The following is a 21,418-nucleotide window of genomic DNA, read 5'->3' as shown; positions in this document are numbered from 1 at the left end:
AGAGTATTGAGAACTAAATCATTATGTTTTCCTGTTGTAAAGAGAATGTTTTCACTGTGTTGTATATTAATGCGTATGTTTTCTGTGTTTGGATGTAAGTGTGTTTGGAACACACAATTGCAACTGTGTGGCAAACTTCCCATGCATTGAACAGGAAGTATTGTCTGTCCATGTAGTTTGGAGAGTAGAGTTTTAAGGAGTAAGGTCTATGAGTTGTTAGTGTCAGTGGGTTTTTCTGTCTTCGTTTCAGAAAACAAGTTGTTTAATTCCGTGCTGAAATTTTTGATGCAGTAGCAGCTTGCAGTTCTTTTCAGTTTTGATTGAGAAATTATGGTGACTCCAAAGCTCTAATACTTTAGGTTTCTACTATAACATTTCAGAAGGAAGTAGAAAAACTATGTAATGCTTAAGAAATGCATGCTATCATATATTCAAACGGGCTTTTTAGAATGTTCAAGGGACACTTGTATATCACTGCCATAATCCACACACTTCTGTGTATTCATAGGCATGAGGTGAGGACTTTTTCTCGATTAATTCTTTGCACTACACTGCAGAACAAACAAACAAAAACTTCACATATGCGTATACTTCGTGTATTCACATCTGTCATTCACAAAAAATATCCCAATCCTTGCCCTCTCCTGAGAAACTGTGTTTGGATAACTGTCTAGATAGTGGAAACTTTCTGTTAAAAGTGGCAGTGAATTGCCTAGATTCAAAGTAGTGTTGAGATTTCACTGAATCAGTGGTTTTTTGGAAGCAGTTATCCATAGTCAGTAGTCTAGCAGTGCTTATAGTTAGTATTGTTTCCTTGTTAAAACTCTCAGTGGATATCAAACTCCTGAAAGCTCTTTCTGAGGATGAGATTATTCCCTGGGTACGGTGAAAAAAAACCCTTGATATTCAGAATGTTCCCATTTGTGAATGTCTTGCTATAAAAAGAACGGAAAACGCAGTTTGTATCTAACTTGATGCAGAAACAAGTTTCACCACAGAGGTTCTGGGATCACAGCACATTTGGAGTGGGATGGAGGGGAGCAGAATGAATTAAAAAAAAGAGGAAAAAACCTCTCAACAATTTCAAAGTAGCGCTCTATTTTGTAGCTGGTGTTTGGCCCTTTAGCTCACCTGTTTTTTGGTGGTTCTGCCATGGATGTATGTGAACACACACGGATGTAGCTAAAAAGGATTGGATTAGAGGGCTCTGTAAAAGCTGTGTATTTGTGGATTGTAGAGTAACTTGTGGAAAGAAGTACCCTCCACCTGACTGGGAGTGTTGGTTTGTGCATTATAGTTGCCTTTGGTTTGACTCTAAGGTGAAATCAGACTCGAGAGCTTCTCACAGAAGCAGTGGAATTAAACAGAAAAGAGTCCATTGCCCTTTAACCATTATTAATTATTTTGTTGTTTTATTAATAATGAAAGTAAGAGACAAAAGAACTACAGTAGAGCTTTATGATGTGGTTTCTCATTCTGTAGTTATAACCTATTAAAAGCCATACTACAGTAGGTAAAACTTGTTTTGAGATCGCTAATCCTTCTCTTTTGGTCCTTTGTTTTGTTTTCAAAGTTCTGATGTGGTTTGGGAGACAAAACCCAAGAAGAAATCAAGATGGAGACCAATGAGTGTTAAGCAGACTGATAAACTAGAACAAGAATTCAAAGAGTACAGTGAGCTAACTCCTTCAGAAAACAAGATTATTGAGTTGGAATCAAATGTTTTGGTAATACCTCTAATTCTGTTGTTTACATTACGGGAAAAAGATAATGTAACGATTTTGCTATCTTTGAAGAAACTTCTAGTGAAAATTGAGATGATTGATTTGCCTAACCATTTGAAAACCTTTCTTTATCTCTGTCTAGAAAAAAAATATTTGGAAAAAAATCCATAGTTGTTTGAAAGCTTGCTATCAACTTTTCGTTGTTAGCCTCTAACTTTGAAGTTTAAGTGTAACATTTTTGCGAGTCATGGGACTAGATATGGATAAAACTACCGTAAAGAAACTTTAAATTTGATTCATTTGTTATACCAGGGAGGTGGGCAGGGTGTTAGTTTTGGGTTGGTTGGTTTGCTTGTTTTTAACACAAAATCTTGTATTTTTCAAGTGCCTTATTGTGGGATAATCAACTGTGTAATTCAACCGCATGTGTATGAAAAAATCATTCCAGAAATTGTTCTGGAATGTAGAAGCACAATATGCTCCAAATGGTGCTGTCTTTCTCTGTACATAAATTCTAGATACTCATTAGAATTGTGTTGTAGGTCAATGAACGTGGTACAAGTAAATGAGCCAATTTCTATATCAGTCATATACTGTTAACACTACTCTGCCTTTCCACTAGAAAGCCATATATTAAACACTAGTAATCCCCCAAATAATGCAATGTTTTGTAGTTTTACTGCTATTGAAATTTATGACAAAATTTGATTATTTTAAATAAAGGAAAGTTATGACATCTGACTTATAAGCTGCAAAACTTTTACTGCTAAGCCACCTTTAAAATGTTAATGAACAGTGTAAATATTGAAGTATATTATAATAAGCAGTCTTTTGAAACACACAGCATACCAGATTTTCTTTAATAATACAATAGGTGTGTTTAACTCCTAATGGAATGAACATGAAAATTCAACAACCAAATGAAATTCCTATCAGAAGGAATTACCTGCCAGCTTTAAAAGTAGAATACAGTTCATCTGCACATCAGAAGTCTTTCAGAATTCAAATTTACAGGATACAGGTGAGTCTTGTCAAAAAAAAGTGAGTTATTTATTGAGAAAAAGTGACTTTAATGGCAACTTTGGATTTATTTTTAGAATTTCTGGGAATTGTCACATTTTGAATTTAATTGTACTCACTGGCTTTTACATCAGTGCTTCTCAATCTTTGGAAATACTGCTTAAATGCTTTTGGGGAAAAAAAAAAACAGACAACTATGGCTGTTCAAGAAAAACATTCATCATTCATCTTCCATGCTTTTCTTGTGGCTTTTTTTACAACCAACAAAAAAATAGATACAATTTGTTGTCTTGCATATGTTCAAGTTTTTAAAAACAAATCCCTTGCAAAAATTGTGGACCCTTTGTAACCACCAGCTTAGAGAAGCTTTTCTAGACTGTTTGGATTTAGAGGATTTCTTTCTGAAAATAGAGATGATTTTGAACCACAATAGCAACTTTTTTCTGCTTTTGAATTTGTGGAATTCTACAGGTAATGTTCATAATTCTTGTGTTTGTCCTAATTTAAAAATATTTCACTACTGAAAACCTAACATGCTGCACCTTGTCCTGTCCTTACCCCTATTAGATACAAAACCAGATTCCTGGAGCCATATTTCCCTTTGTGTTCTATCCTATTAAACCTCCAAAGTCCATCACCTTGGATTCAGGTTTGTTATTCTAGTTTGACGTAATCCTTACTTCTAAAATGACAAGATAACTTGCCTTATACTGAAGTTAACCATGTCAGTTTTATCAGATGAAGTCTGGATGAGCTTACTGACTGCAGAGAACACAAATACTAAGGTTAGAGATAGGGAAGCAGTTTTCTCTACACAGAAGATATAAAGAAAAGCATTTAAACAGTTAACAGTCACAAGAAAACAAAATTTTTTTCATCCATCAGTATCATACCTTTTAAGCACCTCTTTTTGATACGCTAATTGAGTGCTCTTGGAGAGCATGATGTGAAAGTTACATTTGGATCAAGCTTAAAACAGGCTTTTGGCAGTTGCATTCAGACCACAACTAAAAGTTAATGCTGACTAATACAGGAGAAGATTTGACTGCTGAAAATGAGATCAAATTACTACTTACTTTGATGGCAGTGAATCGGTTGCACCATTTCTGTATTAATTGCATTTGGAGTTCTGGGGCAGCGAGGATTCACTTTTCATCTTCAGTAATCTGATTTTTCCCTACAGCCCCAAATAAGTTGCTTATCTTAATCATGTTGCTTGTTTTTTCACTTTGCTTTGCTTGCAATAAATGACCTAGTGACTTATAAGAAATCTTAACTAATAAGAAAACAAATATGTGCCAGTCGAAACTCAAAATTGCTGTGTGGGGCACCATTTATAAGCTCTGTAGATGGAAACTATATTTTGCCTGTTTTGTATATAGCCTTCCAACTTCTCTATTGCTTGTAGCATAGAGCTCAATGTCAGTATACTATGTGTGAACGACAGTCTTCCATTAACTTGTTCAGGGCAAAGTCACTTGGAAGACTAGAGTAATCTCAGGGAGGGGCTCTGGATTGAGACAAAGAAAACTGCTTGTATTTTGTACAGAAGCTAATAAGATGTCAGGTGTTTGTTCTAAATATGATCAATTTCAAGCTAGAATGCATAATCGATAGTATTCTTTTTTTGTTTAGTTTATATTTTTGTATCAACTGTTGGAAAACCTTATTCCATGACACAGGAAATTATATAAGGCAAAGTTTATATCAAAATTAATTTTCCTCTCAATTAAAGTGATATCTTTTCAGAGATCAGTGAAATAGAATTTTGATGTTCCATTTCATCCTTGTTTTCCTATTCCTTTCTGTTCCTGCTCTTTTCCCTGACGTAGTTGTTTGCCAGTCATATTCATTAAGTAATCCTGCTTTACAGGATTGACAAAATCCTGAACATATATGACATTTTTATATTAAAAATATATCATATAAAAATCTGTGCTGATCTCTTTATTTTATAACTTCATAGCACCAAAACCATTTACTGATGTCAGTATTGTCATGAGAACTGCAGGACATTCACAAATATCTCATATTAAGTAAGTATTTTGACATGTTCCATCTCTTTTGCCATTGATTACATTTAATCAAGCTTTAAAATTAAAAGTATTATAGGGGCAAACATAACGCAAGATAATTTTACACCAACATATACTTGGAAAGATCAGAGCACTTAGAGATGAAAGCTCAGCCCCCTTAATTATTGACATAATTGCAGAGTAAAGCAAAGATTTTCAAATGTCTTTTTTAATGTGGATTTTTAGTCTTTTTTAATTTAGAGAAAACTCTTATGTTTAGTGGTGCTATAGACAATGTTAAATTCTGCTACTTGACTAAAATAGTTCTGGTTACAGGATATGTGTTTATCTTACACCACTATAGGAAGTCTTCTTTTCAGTAGTGATGGTGAATCCCTCAAAAAAAAAAAGTACCTGAAGTCAATACAATAAGCATCCTAAATACCCTGGATTAAGTTTTATCTTGTATAAATTTTCATAAAACAGCTTAATAATTGTTTCTTGTTTCGTGTGTAGGTATTTTAAGGTCCTGATTCAGGAGATGGATCTCAGGTTAGATCTTGGCTTTCTGTATGCACTCGTTGAATTCTTTACGCAGACTGATGTGCTGAGTGACCAAGAGGTAGAAACTTTTTGTTATTTAAAGATGAATGGACTTAAAATTTGTTATTATTCAACTTATATTTAAAAAAGAAAAAAATGTCTTGGTCTTCTGTGTCCATAACACTGGTTAATTGCTGTGTCTGAGGCTAGTATGAAGCTATGAGGTTTTTAAGAGTTACAGTTGCCCAAGGCAAACAGTAAACTCTTTTCTTTGTCTTCGTCTTGCATGCTGTGAAAAGGAGGCTTCAAAACCTTCTGAGAAGAATGAAACTAATGTTGTTGTAGACTCTTTGGTTTTGCCAATGACTGAGGGATCATTGAACAATTAAGAACCTAAGACAGAAAGGAAGCGAAAGAATACTGTGTTCCTTAATGCAGCTTATTTAAAAAATAAAAATAAAATTTAGGAAAGCCTTGGTCAGGAAACCACTGTAACTTACCAGCCCATGAGAGCAAGAGAATGTAACAGGGGTGGAGACAGAAGTTGATGAGAAAGTGAAAGTGTCTTTGGTAATGTTATTCAAAATTATAAAATTGGAAGATGACATAGTTGACATGTTGATACGAAGTGGAGAGGGCAGTGAGAGGGAATTGAGTTACTGTAGAGGGAGAATGAGAGGTGTTTGTACATGGGAACAGTAGAAATAAAATACAATATAATAATGCAAAGTGCAAGGTAGTCTGCTTGGGGAAATAACAATGAAAATTTCATATACAATAATAAAGCAACAGAGGAGCCAGAGTTTCTTGGATTTACCAGAGAAAACCAAAAAAGGTGATAAGCTATATAGATATGATGCAGTTCTGATATATATTGGGCATGTTGTTAAAAGTATTGAAATTTGAATGTCCACACACATCGAACAGGTAACAAATTGCTTAGCAAAAGGGAGATTGATTTTGTCAGTATCTCAAAAATGCTGCTAGTGAAAAATGAACCAGCAATATTTGCATGAAAGATCTGCCTGGATGAGTAGAGCAAAAGGTCCTTTTTGATGGGGCATTAAAAGGTGTACTGTGGCAAGTGAAAGGTACGCTGAAAAATGCAACTTACTTTGCTTTTATTTGCCCATATCTACACATCAGAGATTAAAAAAGTATTACTGCTTGGGGATTAAATTAAAATAAGGAGAAAAGATTAAAAATTTGCCCGAGTGTAAATATTAGTTGAAAATTAGACAGAAGTGTGGAACAACAAGATAATTAATTTCTGGAATAACATTTCAAGCAAGGTAGGAATCTTGTTAGAGTTTTCTAAGTTTACGGCAGAATAAATTGATACATTAAGACTTGTCTACTATGGGTTGTAGTACAGTAGATATTTTCATCCAAGTAAATTTTCTACTTTTGTAGCATGTACAATACATGGTATAATGTATTAAATGTATCCTCAGTTTTCTACTTTTGTTTCTTAAGAATATAGTTATTTGTTTTGAACTCTAAAAACATTTTGGTGGGTTGTTTGTACCTTGTTTTCTGGCCTGTGATAAAGTAAAACTAAATATACTGTCCAGTTCACAGAACGCTTGTGTGGTTACCTTGAGTTTGGGGTTATCAGCCACGAAGCTCTAGTTGGTTCCTCCTAGTCCTGTCTGTCTTTCCCATTGTTGTGATTTGAAGCCTGTGGGTTCTTTGCAGAGCTCTAGTGACACCACAATTTTGGAAAGACTTAAAAAAATGTATTAATTGTTTATTTACTTAGGAACACCTATCTCTTCGTAGTAATGTAAATTTTACGTAAAAATTTTGACTTAGAGTGGGATCCTCTCTGGAGAGAACCATCTTTCGCTAAATCAAGACCCAAGCATGTATTACTGTATAGTATTTTCTTATTATATTATAAACTCTTGAAGCAAACTGAGTAATGTGATTTTTTTAAAGGCTGGATGAGTCCAGTTTTGTTAAACATCATAAACTTAATTAAACATCTTTAAAAATATGTATAGTAAGAATGAGCAGTCTAACTTTGACTTATAAGAAAGTTTGAAGGGTTCCTTAAAGAAAGCAGACATTTAATGAACACTAATAATACTACTTTAGAACTGTTTCAGAAATATTGCTGTATTTTCATATGCAGGAATATGTAGTCTAACCTAGGGGTTTCAAGCACTGTACTAGTGCGTACATTCTGTTACATCTGTTGATACCAGGTGTACCTGTGAATTCTAGATTACTGTGGTACTTTGAAGAATTATGTTAACTTTCAATGCGTGGTTATGTGGTGGAAAAAAACATTTCTTGTATTTTATTCTCTCTTTCCCGTCTCAGTGGAAAGATGAGTGATTTGTGATCAGCATTGTGAGCTGAATCAGTGAATCCATAGATTAGAGGAGGTCCTCTGCTGCACTTTCGTTTTTAGTGGAATTGCAAACCATAATTTTAGGATTTGATCCCTACTTAGTATTTAGTGCCTTGACTGTTTCACTTGTTTAAGTAGCAAGGTGGTACCTGGGTTTACTGTTATAAAAGGACCTCTTGCATTATTTTCAGTTACAACTTCATTTTCTTTGACTGGTCAAGTATTTTCTGACTACAACTTTAGAATTGTTATTATTTAAAAATCTTTTTTTTTTTTTTAATTGGCCAATTCTTCAAAAACTTGTAAAGGAACTCTATCTTTTGAAGAGAAAAAGAGGAAAGGGCTAGATGGGGGTCTTCTCAGAGTATGTGAAAGTCTACTTTCTGTGTAACAGAAAATAGTCTTCAGTCTAGTCTTTTTGTCTTTAAAAAACCTGTATGCTATTTTGTCTGTTTAAAAGAGTATATATGTATGTCCTTTGTTTGACCCAAGTAAAAATTGTCCAAGCTTTACTTGAATATATTTGGTATTTGAACTTTCATAAAAATAGATTTTTTAAAGGTTTTTTAACTATTAAATATGTGCGTGTTGGATTGTCTTTTTATACGTATGTTTTTTTCCTCATCATAGAAAAAAAAGGCAGCAGACAAATTCTAGTTAAAAGTCCTCTAAAACTTTGACTCTAAAAAAGTAAGATCAAGAGAGTATGAGTAGTAGTAGTCAATGCATTGCATCTCAGTGACAAAAGCATGGTAATTTTATATACTCTGAATTTTAAAGTAATTTTTTTAAAAATGCATTCACAGCTAGAACTTTTCAAGAAGGATGTTGAATCTCTTCAAGAAGAACTGATGAGTGTGTCATCAATGGATACATCACAAATCAGCTTGTATGAATACTTTCATATCTCTCCAATTAAGGTATACCTTTTTCACAGTACAGTCTGTGTTTGCTCTCTAACTGAAGGATTTTTATCTCCTGCAGGATAGTAGGCACTGCAAATGAAAAAACATAGAGATGATAAAAAATAAAATAAAAATATCCCGGAAAAGTGCTTTCATTATTACCTCTAACTACATGGGGTTTACATTAATATTTATTAAATATTTACATTAAAAGTTCATTATTTCATTCTTATCCTTGACTTTTTTCTTATATAGTAATTCTTTTTTATTATTTAAGAGATCCTTGCAAAATGCCACAGTTTGTGTGCAGAGTGTGTTGTGGATTGGGGAATGAGGTGATTTCTAAAAAACATATACAGCCAGCATTACTGCACGGTGATATTTTCTGCTTCTTCATTACTTACTCACTGGAAAAGTAGTTATGTCTTTTGACTCTGGTGAAGTCTACTTTTGGCTAGTTCCCCATTCCCATAAACTTTCAAATACATCTGTTGAATAGTATGTCCGTGCTTACATGGAAGCAATGGTCTGTTTGCCTAATCTAACTCTCATGCGTTTTTAGCTTACTGGTCTTCATTTTTTGATTATCGTGTAGCTGACATTGCTAAAGCTGTGATCGTACTTTGTAGGCTTTATAACAGTTCTTAGTAAGATAATCTCCCCTCCATCCCGTGAGCAATAGATCTGTTTGAGTTTCATGTCTTGAAGTTATCTGGTGAGAAGTTAGAAATGATCCGCTATTAGAACAGGAAATACTTGGCTAGCTTGGTGTTAACAGCTTAGCCTAACTCATTCCAATTTAATTAGTAGCTGTTTCAGTGTATCTTCATTTAGAGGCTCATAGGTATGTCTCCAGTTGTTTTATTACAAAAACTGCTCAGGACTTGACAAAATAAAATGCCCTTTACATGTCAAGGTAAGAAAGTGATCACTTTGTTACAAAGTAAACAAAAGCTTATTTTTTAATTTATTCTGTCATATTCGACAAGAAAAATTACATGGAGGAGATAGGATGGAATAAATGGGCTTCAGATTCTAATAGATTGGTGTTCAACAGCTATGAAGTTAATATAGAGCTGTGAATTTACAGCCGATTCTGCAAAACGAGCTGTGTGTCTTTGAAATGAGCTACAGTTAAGCTCTGTTATACCATAAATTAATGAATGACACATGGTGTTGTCTTCAGAGAATCAGAAACAGGCATAACTTCTTTTTCATCTGCTTTCGAATACTGCTGAATACACTTATACACTACAGAGCCCTTTGAGCAATTTCCCTAAATGTTTCTTCTGTTTTGATACTGTCACCTTAATTTCTGTGAAATAAATGCTTCAGTTAATTCAAGTCTGCAGAGGTGAAGTTTTTCTTGTGTACATATTCCAGTATTTATTTAGTCACTGTAAAAACGTGTGTTAATAATTACTTTTTCAGGTTTTTGTTTTTCATTCTTGCTTGGACACCATGCTATGTTATCGTTTCCAGTCTGCTTTGATTCTGGATGTTAGTTACAGAAACAAAATGTTTTGGAAACAAGCTAATAACCTAAATTACAGCTAAAAGATTCTGGAGACTGTATCTGAAAACATGATTAAGCAATTTCAAGTTATTTTTTTCTTATACATAGATGCGGTTATTCAGTTCGACTTTAAATATCACTGTTTATTTTATTGCCCTACATAGTGTATTTATGTTCTCTGTTGTGAAGTCAGTCTGATTTCGGTCAAGATTTGAAACGTCTTATCTCAGTTTTTAAATCATCTAAAAGATTATAGAGATAGAAATATAATACTTCTAACAATCAACCATGTTATTTCCCAATCTCAATTTTATCTTTTAGTTGCACTTAAGCTTTTCACTCAGTACAGGAGGAGAAGATAGTAACAAAGAAGAAAGAAAGAATGAATTGATACCACTTCAGTCCTTGAATCTCCTGCTGAAGAGTATAGGGGCTACCCTTACAGATGTACAAGATGTTGTCTTTAAGTAGGTTAAAAATATGATTGTAATGATTACTTCCAAAGATTAAACCATTATTACATATGTTAGATTTTATTTTGCTCTGCATTATAAGGACTTACTTTTTCTCCTTTCTGTTTGTTTTAGGTTGGCATTCTTTGAACTCAGCTACCACTTCTGTACTACACAGCAGCTCCAAACAGCAGTCATAAGGCATTATTCAAAACAGGTTAGAATAAGTAAATTTAAATATTTTGGTAAATTTGTGTTTTGAAAGAGCTGCTGTGCAATTTGGTTCTGTGAAAATAAATAAAATTATTTCAGTCTTGCATGTTTTTACAGAAGTTAAATATATAAACACATACAAAACAATTACTAATTGGTTGGATTCTGTTGCCTCTATTTTGAGAGGCAAGTATCATTTCCAAATGATGACTAGAGGAAGAGTGGTATGGATAACAAAACAGTTTGCTGGAATGGATAGTGGAAGCAAACACAATGCAGGTCTGATAGAGCAGAATTGGCATCAAACTATTAATGCTTTTCTTGGACATTAGCAGTATATGAATTATGATCCCTCTTTGGCCATTGTGTGCTGTTCAGGTACTGTCATCCAGTGGAGAGAGTCCAGCGGACATGCTTTTGCATAAAAGAATTAGTCCTCTTCTATCCATTTGTCATTAATCATAAAGGATTCTTTGGACATATTAATTTAGTGCTCTATCCATCTTTGAAGGAGAAAAAAAACTATCCAGGGTTTTAATTGGGGAACGAGTTCTCTGTTGTTCTCTGACTGTTCCTTTTCCCAGAGGGAAAATTGGAATCTCCTAGGAGATGCTCAGTCTTTTTTAAAAATCGAATTACACTTCATATAGATGTAGTTATAATGTTTTGCAGTGACAATTAAAATTTTTCTGGCATATGCAAACAAATTTCGTCCTGTAGTAGGTGAGAAATCTCATAGAATCATAGAATGGTTAGGGCTGGAAGGGACCTTCAAAGGTCATCTAGTCCACCTCCCCTGCAGGGAACAGGGATATCTCCAACTAGATCAGGTTGCTCAGGGCCTCGTCCAACCTGGCCTTGAATGTCTCCAGGGATGGAGCATCCACCACCTCTCTGGGCAACCTGTTCCAGTGTTCTACAACTCTCATGGTAAAAAATTTTTTCCTAATATCCAATCTGAATCTACCACCCTCTAGGAGGTAATGTTCTTGCTTTGTAAAATCTCAAGAACATTAATGTTAGTCAATTGTGCAATGCTTGTAAGAAGTAATGTTTATTTGCCTGACTTAATGATTTAGTTACTGTAAAATCCTTGTTAATACAGCTACTTCTAATTTTTCAAAATAATTTCGAGTTTTTTATATTAAACTGTGTAACTTTGACTTTTTTTATTCTGGGTATACTATACTGTTTGCCTTTTTTAGTGTAATTTCTGAAATCTTTTTACTAATAACTTTATATTTTAGGCTATTAAACAGATGTACGTTCTTATTCTTGGCCTTGATGTCTTGGGTAATCCATTTGGATTCATAAGAGGCTTGTCGGAAGGAGTAGAAGCATTCTTCTATGAACCTTACCAGGTAAAAATCTCTGCTGCCTTCTTGTGAAATGCAGCACAAGTAGGATATGTATGAATTATATTGAAATGTGGATATATTAATACCTTTTTAGTTTTAAGTTTAGATTTAGAATTGAAAATTTAAAGTGCCAGGAAAAGTTACTGGAAAACTCAAGCAAGATAAAAAGGAGAGAGTAGTCCATTTAACTTAATTCACAGAAGACTGTTCCTTATGGTTCTTATTTTAAACTGAATCTGCTTTTTTCCCCATTCTCCTTAAAATAAGAAGGCTTCAGGGAATGACCTAGTATTTTAAAATAGTCTTTCTCTCACAGGTGCTCTCGTGGGCACTTTCACGCTTTCTCTCTGTCTCACACCCTTGTTGTCCGTTATTTATATTTCAATAAAAATGTAAGATTTAAAATATGTAATGAAACTTCATTTGAATTGTAATGAAACTATTTGAAGCTCCACATAAATGCATCCTTTTTTTTTTTCTCAGGGAGCCATCCAGGGTCCTGAAGAATTTATAGAAGGAATGGCACTAGGACTTAAAGCACTAGTAGGAGGAGCTGTTGGTAAGTTTCAGCGTTATAACAGTAATATACTTAACAGTAAGCAAAGTAGGTGAGTATTTGTAAATTGCATTGGCATTTTACTTGGTTTATTTTCCAATAGGTGGATTAGCTGGTGCTGCATCGAGAATCACTGGTGCTATGGCAAAAGGAGTAGCTGCAATAACTATGGATGAGGATTACCAGCAGAAAAGGAGAGAAGCCATGAATAAACAGCCCACTGGTCTGAGAGAGGGTATCACTCGTGGTGGAAAAGGATTAGTTTCTGTAAGGAAAAAGATTATTGGATTTTATGCAGGCAGTAGTAACAAATGCAGAGGCTGCTGTAGTCACCAGAGAGGTTTTTACTCTTTATTTTAAATCTTCTTTTGCAAACATATGGCCACAATTGAGTGATAGTTTTAAAGAAAAATATACAAGGGTAGAGAGAAGGTAGGAACTGTGAAGCAGATGCCTCTAATTCTGTTAATTTGTAGTGAATTTTGGAATACACACATATACTTTCAGGCTGTTCACCAGTGAAGTAGTAATAAAAATGTAAAAAAAAAAAAAAAGAAAAATATAATCTGAAAGCATATTTGTAATGTCTCTTCTGTTTCTCTTGGTAGGGTTTTGTCAGTGGCATAACAGGAATTGTAACAAAACCAATAAGAGGTAAGTTTAGGTCTTCTGATGCATTAACTGTTCATATTATAGTAAGTTCTTGATAATTGATGAGATACTATAATTCTTTCAATAAAGTTTTTATATGCCTACAGACTTCTAGTTTAAATATCGTTTACATAAACTTTGAGTAGAAGAGACTGTGTAGTTGCATATCAAATAAGATTTGTAATCGAATGGTAATTTAGTGTGCTAAGAAAAACGTAGTGTTCTGTAATGATTTGCTGCACTTAATTTTTTTAGGAGCTCAGAAAGAAGGAGCAGCTGGTTTTTTCAAAGGTGTTGGAAAAGGCTTAGTGGGAGCAGTAGCTAGGCCTACAGGAGGAATCATAGACATGGCAAGCAGCACATTTCAGGGTATTAAAAAGTAAGTAAAATAAGTGTGAAGAATGACATATGGCGTGAAACAGACAATAGTAGTAGCAGTCGTACGTTGTGTCTCTGTATCACTTCTGCGTCAATGTTTCTGGATCTGTCAACTTTGTCATTAATACAGATGACTTGGGAAAAAAAAATCTTATCCATATTAATATTTATATAATAAAAAAGGTGGCTCTTCAATACACAGTTGATAGCATTTAAAAAACACGACATCAAATCTCAGGTATCTGTAGCATTACCAAAGAAACTAGTTTAATAGCCTCAGTGATTAGACTTCCTTCAAGTGCTGATTTTTTCCTTTTAGCCCAAATATACTGGAATAAAGAACTTCTGAGCTGCATCAGAAGTTAATTTTTATATTATTAGCCCTTTATGAGATGAGTTCCAAGACTACCAGGTCATGCCAGGATCTGTCCTGACTGTTCAGGCTGAGAACTGTTAGGACTGCATATTGAATACTATGATAGTCTCACTTTAATAAACTCGTTGAGATTATCTCACAGTGTAATGTGTAAAGAAGTAGGAGGAAGTGTTTTCAGGGGGCATTTAGTAGCTTCGTCTGATTACAGCTGTTTAATGGCCCTGTTCTTAGCAAGCTGGATCACTTCTCTTGCTGTAAGATTGCCAGTCCCTTTTGTTTTTCAACCTAAATTTCTTTAGCAGCGAAAAACAAGAAAAATGTCAGAGCAGACGTTTTCTATGGCACAGATGTCTCTTAATTTTGCAGTTTTGAAGTACAATACTTGCACACTAATTAAATACTGCAGGCTTGTGCTGCCCTGTGCCATGTAATTTTCTAATAAAACATTATCTAAAATACATTTTTGAGTAAAATTTATTACTGTTTCATAGAATATCTACTCAGTGTCTATTCATATGCAAAAGTACATATGTAGACAACAGTTGCTTTAACTAGTACTTGAATTTAATTTATATTTAAAATAATTTAGTGGCTTTGCTAAATATTATAGCTGAGTGGAAATATTGACACGTACCTTAAACTTGCTGCTTTATTGTCAGAGTTGCAGATTCATCAGAAGATGTGATAAGCCTGCGCCCACCTCGCTTCTTTGGTGAAGATGGAGTTATTAGACCTTACAGATTAAGAGATGGAACCGGGAGTCAAATGTTACAGGTGAAGAAAGTGAAAGATAGTTTGACATACACTGCAACTCACCATATGTTGAAATATTTTAGAGAATTTCCCTTTTCTTAAATTCCCTGCCACCCCTTACCTAGTGACTCAGTAGGTTCAATTTACTTTCTCAGGCTTATGACCACTTTGGTGATTTAGTTTGTGATACAACTTTTGAGAAAGACACCATATTTTATACCAGTGTATCTGTAGAGGTTTGTGCAAGATACAGAGCATTTAGAAAGTAGAAAAAAGTTTAGATGCGTAATTAAGAAGGTTTATGTCTTTAATTATTATTTCTGATAAACAGTGATGATAAACACAAAGATACTTTTTTCAGTAACACATTTTAAACTGACTTTAAAATCTCAATTTTATGTAAAACAGCATTTTAAACATGCTTAAGAAGCTATATTAGTCATACTACAGCCATTGAAAGAACACAAACCATTTTGAAGTAGAATACTGTTTGTGTGAAGAACATGCTGAGCAGCAGTTATTCTTTAAGAATTCAGCTGCCATTTAAACAAATTGATGTCAAAGTGGAAATAATTTCAGCTGTTACAGCTTACAAGGTTCCTGGTTTTTTCTCTGTTAGAAGTAAAACTGCATTTTAGAAATATTCAAACATAAGAAATAAAGTAATAATTAGTGATTGCATGAATGTAAACAGAATTTTTAAAATAAACATTGACGAATTCAAAGTATGTCAGGGAAATGTTGGAGAAGTCATACAGAAATAACCTTTTTGGAGAAGACGATATGAAGTAGCCTTTGGAGAGGATTTTCTAGACTATTATGAGAATTTCCACAACTGTTTGTTTCATGTTGCGTTCCAGTCTGGTTGTTTTTCTTCTGGGTTTCATTAGTGTGTCTTTTGTTTTCTGGTAGAAGAGGATTGTCCTATTTGGGGCATCTCAACTATGTTCTCCATACCATTCAGTGGTGATCTAGTTCAGCAGACTGTGAAAGTTCTTTAATAACAAATAATATGCCTCTGCCTTTCCTCTGATGAGGTAGTTTTAGCTTGTGCTCTCCAATTTAAAGCTATTGTTGTAAAGCAGTATTACCTTAACTAAAGCATAGTTAGAAACTGCTACTGATGAATGGCATAAACTTACTTGCTAATCTTTCTCCTTTTTTTGGTGAGAAAACCACTTCTAAAACATCCGCTTATCTGTTTTAAAGTGTCCTACTGAAACAAATGCTAGCAAGCCAACAGTCAGCTTTAATGTGCAGGCTTCTCTAATGACTTTGCTTTAGCTTCTTAAATTTGTATATGTTTGTGGTTTTTTTTTTTTCTGAGAAACCTTTAAAAAATTCTGCAATGTAATATGTAATTATAATTTTTCTGTTACATAGTTGAGTACAGTACCACCACCTTCTGTTACCCAGCTTACGAAAGCATAAAGACATTGCCTTGGGTAGTGCTGGTCATATTTTGTGGTGGCAGCCGCCATTTAAAAGTAGCTAAAGTTGAAAAATTGTATGTTTCCTATTAGTTTTCTCTCTTGACAAATCTAAGCTAGAACTACTCTTGAAGAAATGCTTTGAAAGCTCTAAACAGGGTTTTAATTCTCAGATTGGAAAACAATGAATTGTGTCATTTTTTTCCAGACATTAATTTCTGATATAGTGTGTTTCATGTCTTTAATCTTATTTTCCCCTCAAGTGTACTAAAGTTTTTGGTTCTTAGTGTTTCTGGTTCTAGAGATATTATTTTGTTTTGCATTGAGACTCAGTGTTTTTACATGTCCCCTATCTGAAGCAGTTTGAACAGCATGATTTTTTCTTATGGGGAAAAAAGATTATTCTCCCCTTTCATACACGTTTGGTGACTGCCCCCGCTGCAGTCACTGTATTGTAGCATTTTCAGGGGATTACTGGATTAGACAGGAATGAAACTTCTTTTAGTGATTTAGAGATTGTATTTGCTGATTAAAGGAAATGGGATATAGGTGACTTTGTGTGCTTGTACTGTGTCCTAAACTAGGATGTCACTTCGGAATTTCTTTGTTTTCTAGGGTTTTATTTTGTTTTAATTAACAAAGTTGCCAGACAAACTAATACTAATACTTCTGCTTTCTTCTTCCCTCACCATGCTTTCAGAAAAGACAGGCCTACAGGGAATGGACTAAGACTCACAATAGTAGTGATGATGATGATGACAGTTAGGATAATATGGACTGTAACAGATATACATGGCCCTTGTCATGTTCTCTTGACCTTTAAGTATTAAATGTTGCTGCTATAATTCCTGCTGAGAAATTGAGGTTGTCTGATATTAAATACTTATTTTTAAAACTGTGAAAAAAAAAAAATGTGGGGAAATAAACTGTATGATGATGAGTGCTAGGCAAAAGAGCAAAGAATATAATAAAAATAATCTTATAGATAAAACTGGATATTAGCTGAAAATAGTATTGGATAATATGAAGAATAGTAATACCGTGACTTAAAAGTTTATTTCCAGAAATGTTTCTATCCAGTGTATTTAATGTTTTTGCATTTACGTAAGTGTTTGACAGATTTTCTTTAAATTTGCAAGATGGAGTGCTTTTAAATGTGTTTAGTAAAACTTTGCTGAGTTGTACAGTCATTATTGGTGTTAAAATGCTGTTTGACTGTTTTATTTATTTCAAATTTCAAAAGTATTTTGTCTGCTCTTCTTTTTAACAATAAACTCATTTAAAGTATATCTAAAATGGATTCATCTGTTCTGTTCCAACATTGTTTCTCATGTTTCCTGGAACTGGTTTATGTAAAAGCACCAAATAGCCTATAGAAGTATTTAAAAGATAAAATACATGTATTTTGAAAGGGACGTTTAACAAAAGCCTTTTATTTTTTTATTTATCATTTATTTTACCATAATTGTTAAATACTCATTTTATTTATCCTTTGGAATCCTTAGATGTGTGAAATAATGGTTTATTTAGTTATTTTCTAGTGTAACCATAAATTATTTTGTTCTTAAATGAATTTTTATTGTTTTCATAGCAGCTACAACAACAAAGTAAAAAAAAATCTACCCCAGAACTAAACCCTAAGTAAAATCACAGACAGGTGGAGAAAATTCCGGCAATTTTCCAAGACTTTGTGTAGTAAAACATATGTAACGTGCAAAAGTATTTAGTTTTTTATTTATCTGGACACCGGGGGCGGGGGGGAGGAACACAACATTGAATGACTGTAATTCTGTATTGTAAATTTTACAATATAGTTTTACAAGTTACTTGTTTCTTTAAAAATTGTTTTATTCTATATTCACTTGCTTGCACAGTTTTTTCATTCTTTTTTGTAATTTCTTACTAAATTTAGATTTTTGTGTTGCATTTTAAACACAATAGATTTTTATGTATCAGTAAGTACTGCAGTAAGAATTAATTCATTTTCCACCATATGAAGAATTAGAATTGCTCCAAAGCAACTAGAGCTTCTGAAATGTTTGCATATTTACCAAAGGTGGTAACATGTCCTTCATGGTCTGTTCTCTTCCAGTTATCAAAATTCTGAGGGAAGAACCATTAAAATCCCTAAGACTGCTTATTTTGGCTCTGTGCCTTCAAAAGCTGCTGTACAGTCTGATCTCTTGGGCAGTGATCTTGTACTCTCCCAGATAAAAGGGGCCAAACTCAACTTGAGAGCTTGTTTTAGCTGAAACTACTGATGCTTGAGTTTGCCACAGATCACAAATTGTTGCTTATTTTGTAATACTGTCATCTCAAAAGGATGTCTTGCAGAAGTAGAAGAAAAATTGTGCTGCAGTCTGTTAACTGCCTGAAACATTGCGGGAAGGATTTAGAGTATTTCAGATGCACATGGATTGTGGCTATTTTCTTGAAGAATGTAGGAAGTTATTTTGATCTTCGATCCTGAAAAAAGACACGTCATGCCTAAAAGTTGAGGAAATTGTTAGGTACAACTTTATGGAAAGGTTACTGCTGCATTTTATTAACTTCACTGCGTTTTGGGAACTTTAAATATGTTACTGACATTTTCTTTTTCCTTTTGGCTTTTTAGTGCAGTTTCTTTTTTTATCCTCGTTTTTTTTTTTTTCTGTAATGACCTGTCTTACAAGACAATGCATGTCAATTTTCTAACAAAATGTATTTTTTCCTCATTCTAAAACAGCTTTATAAATAAATGTAATAATTTTTTGACTGAAAAAGCATCCCTGCAAAAGTAAGAATTTGGTATTTAGAAAAAATACTTTTTTTTTCTATCAAATTGACCTAACGTTTTAGGGTTTTTTTTACCTTATTCTACAAATTATTACAAAATGTGGAAAGAATGTTTAGCGTGAATGGTATTACTTCTGAGTCAGGTATCACTCATTCGAGTTCCACTGCATTACAACTAAAGAGTTCTTTCCTTCTCAGTAGATTGAAAGGTTGTAGAGTGCTAACTAAAAAAAAAAAATAATAATTTGCCAGTATAGTTGGCAAGTAATGATTATATACTGTTGGTTATTTTGTCTCTTATTTATGAGTATAGTTCTATTCTTTAGATTTTAATATTAATAAAAATGTAGTCATTTTGTACAAGTATTTTATTTGTTTTGATCTTTAGCCTAGTTTCCTCTGAATATACATTGGGAAAAACAATCATCTGGATTTAGGATAACAAAAAACTATATCACCTGGTATATTAGGATTTAATTTCTCTAAGTCATGGGCTGAAAACCTCCAAGGCACCAAAAATGCAAAAATAAAATAAAATAAAAAAACAACAAAAACAACAAACACCAAAACAGGTTAAAGATTATTTTCTTTAGGGATTTAAGGTACAGACTAAGTGCTGTCCTTTCAGCTCAGGTTGCCAAGTTTTCTTGCTGTCAGCCACAGAACAACTTGATTCAACTTTTCCGAAGTGTTTAGTTTTTTACCCTTTTAGTGACTTGAATAATGGCAACTTGAATTTATATGCTTCCTCCTTGCTGAGGGGAAGAATTTGCTGTGCTTTTTATCTTTATTGTGACCCAGTACATCCCTTTTGATCAGGATTCTTTGGTCTTTTAGTTCTCTCAAGAGGTTCTGTAGACTTCGGTCAGTGCAGAGATACTATAGACAGTTTCTGGGTTCATTTAGTAGACTGTTTGCATCTTTGTTGTTCGTGGTCATTTACAGAAGCTATAGACCTGCCAGAAATCACTGGTCTTTGCTCTGCCAGGGAATAAAGCTGAAAGATAGTGGAATCTCATGCTTATGGATGTAAGTCATTAGCACTTGCACTATGAAAACACTGGTGTGGTGTGTGTCACAGCTCAGTGTCAACGCAAAACCAAAATAAATTCAGAACCTTTTTTGTTTTTAATTTGGTTTTATAGTGTAAGAGTTTGTGAGGGCTCTTCTGCAGTGTTGTGAAAGGTTGCTGCCCAACTATGCTGCAGTGGATGTAAGCTTGTAGAGAAGACAGTCCTTCAAAGCTGTGTTTCAATACTGTGTTCTACTGTATTGGAGGTGTTCAGCTTCCAGTTCAGTGATACTTTTTTTTGGTCATGAGGTAAGCTTCGGATCTGGTGGCAGAATGTTGGAATGGGTTGAACAGATCCTTGTTTGTTAGCATTCAAACTTCAGTCTGCTAGGAAGAACATCTGAGAAGTGTTAAAAGGGTGTCATACTCCTTTCTCTCCTTCCCTTACCCACCTTGGGCTTGGGTTCAGGCCAAAGCATAAACATCCATATCACAAAGTACTCTAAAACTGAGGTTTCACATCATAAAATTATAGGGAGGCATTCTTTCCAAAGTTCAAAGGAAGTTCATTTTTATTCTACACTGTCCTGACTCTTGCCAGGCATCCATTCATGCGTGCTATCTAGGTTACCTCTCCCTTAATTGAGTCACAACTGTCATTATCCATCCTCCTTTGGAAAACCTGTTATGTTAAAGAGCAAGATCCTTACTGTTTAAATGCGCAACATGGGTATTATTACATAGCCATTGCCCATCCCCAGATAAGACTTATATATATTTACAGGAAGCTGGCTGAGACTAGCTAACACCAGTTGTTTCAGAAGAACATTGAAGCTTGTGTGACTCAGTTTTATTTTACTTTGTTTGTTTTATTTTACTTTGTTTGCGATTGACACATAGATGCTTATATATGGTGGAAAAGCAAGTAAAAATTAGAAGTGTCCTAGGCAAAGCATACAACGGCTTGTTTCCTGGCAGAGAATACAGAAAAGAAAATAGAAATACTTTTCCATTTCCCTGCTGATACAGTAATCACTTCAGATGCTACAAACGAAAGAACTTTGGCTGTATTGGCAGGAAACACAAAGAACACCTAGGCATGTCATCATAATGAAAGTGTAGGTCAGTGTGGTTTCTCCGTTCATCTCATCGAATGAATTATCTTGGTATTTGGATCAAAAATTGGCGATAATAATTCTGCCAGTCAGCATAGGCAAATTATATCGCTGTTGTGAAATAGAAACTGTGTTCTGAAAGCAAGCTGCAAGTCCTAATTTTTTTTGTCCTCTATAATGTGGCCTTAGATTGAAACATTAACCTTGACCGCAAATTTCCGTTGATTTGAACAAAACCATGTTGATTTCGGAGTTGCTGTTCAGCGT

The 21,418-nt window shown here is 34.0% G+C and overlaps 1 protein-coding gene across 7 annotated transcripts in view; it reads left to right on the top strand.

Moving 5' to 3' along the window:
• The window catches only part of VPS13A (vacuolar protein sorting 13 homolog A), a 111,528-nt gene that overhangs the window by 76,309 nt on the left and 13,801 nt on the right, over positions 1–21,418 (top strand). For 3 of the 7 annotated variants that reach the window (XM_086628819.1, XM_086628818.1, XM_086628824.1), the window contains 14 exons: positions 1,574–1,727; positions 2,599–2,745; positions 3,312–3,393; positions 4,711–4,780; positions 5,276–5,381; positions 8,468–8,581; positions 10,404–10,549; positions 10,670–10,751; positions 11,995–12,108; positions 12,589–12,664; positions 12,765–12,928; positions 13,270–13,315; positions 13,568–13,691; positions 14,726–14,840. In XM_086628819.1, coding sequence (XP_086484945.1) covers positions 1,574–1,727; positions 2,599–2,745; positions 3,312–3,393; positions 4,711–4,780; positions 5,276–5,381; positions 8,468–8,581; positions 10,404–10,549; positions 10,670–10,751; positions 11,995–12,108; positions 12,589–12,664; positions 12,765–12,928; positions 13,270–13,315; positions 13,568–13,691; positions 14,726–14,840 — 1,540 coding nt within the window. Of the gene's footprint in view, positions 1–1,573; positions 1,728–2,598; positions 2,746–3,311; positions 3,394–4,710; positions 4,781–5,275; positions 5,382–8,467; positions 8,582–10,403; positions 10,550–10,669; positions 10,752–11,994; positions 12,109–12,588; positions 12,665–12,764; positions 12,929–13,269; positions 13,316–13,567; positions 13,692–14,725; positions 14,841–16,949; positions 17,443–18,341; positions 18,377–18,571; positions 18,650–21,418 lie in introns of those variants that run through there. The other 4 variants (XM_086628822.1, XM_086628823.1, XM_086628821.1 and 1 more) reach the window with 4 other exon arrangements.

The sequence above is a fragment of the Tauraco erythrolophus genome, chromosome Z (genome assembly GCF_009769465.1).
Source record: "Tauraco erythrolophus isolate bTauEry1 chromosome Z, bTauEry1.pri, whole genome shotgun sequence".
NCBI classification, from domain to species: domain Eukaryota; kingdom Metazoa; phylum Chordata; class Aves; order Musophagiformes; family Musophagidae; genus Tauraco; species Tauraco erythrolophus.
Note: the sequence above shows the minus strand (reverse complement) of the source record. Positions and strands in the feature narration are given on the sequence as shown.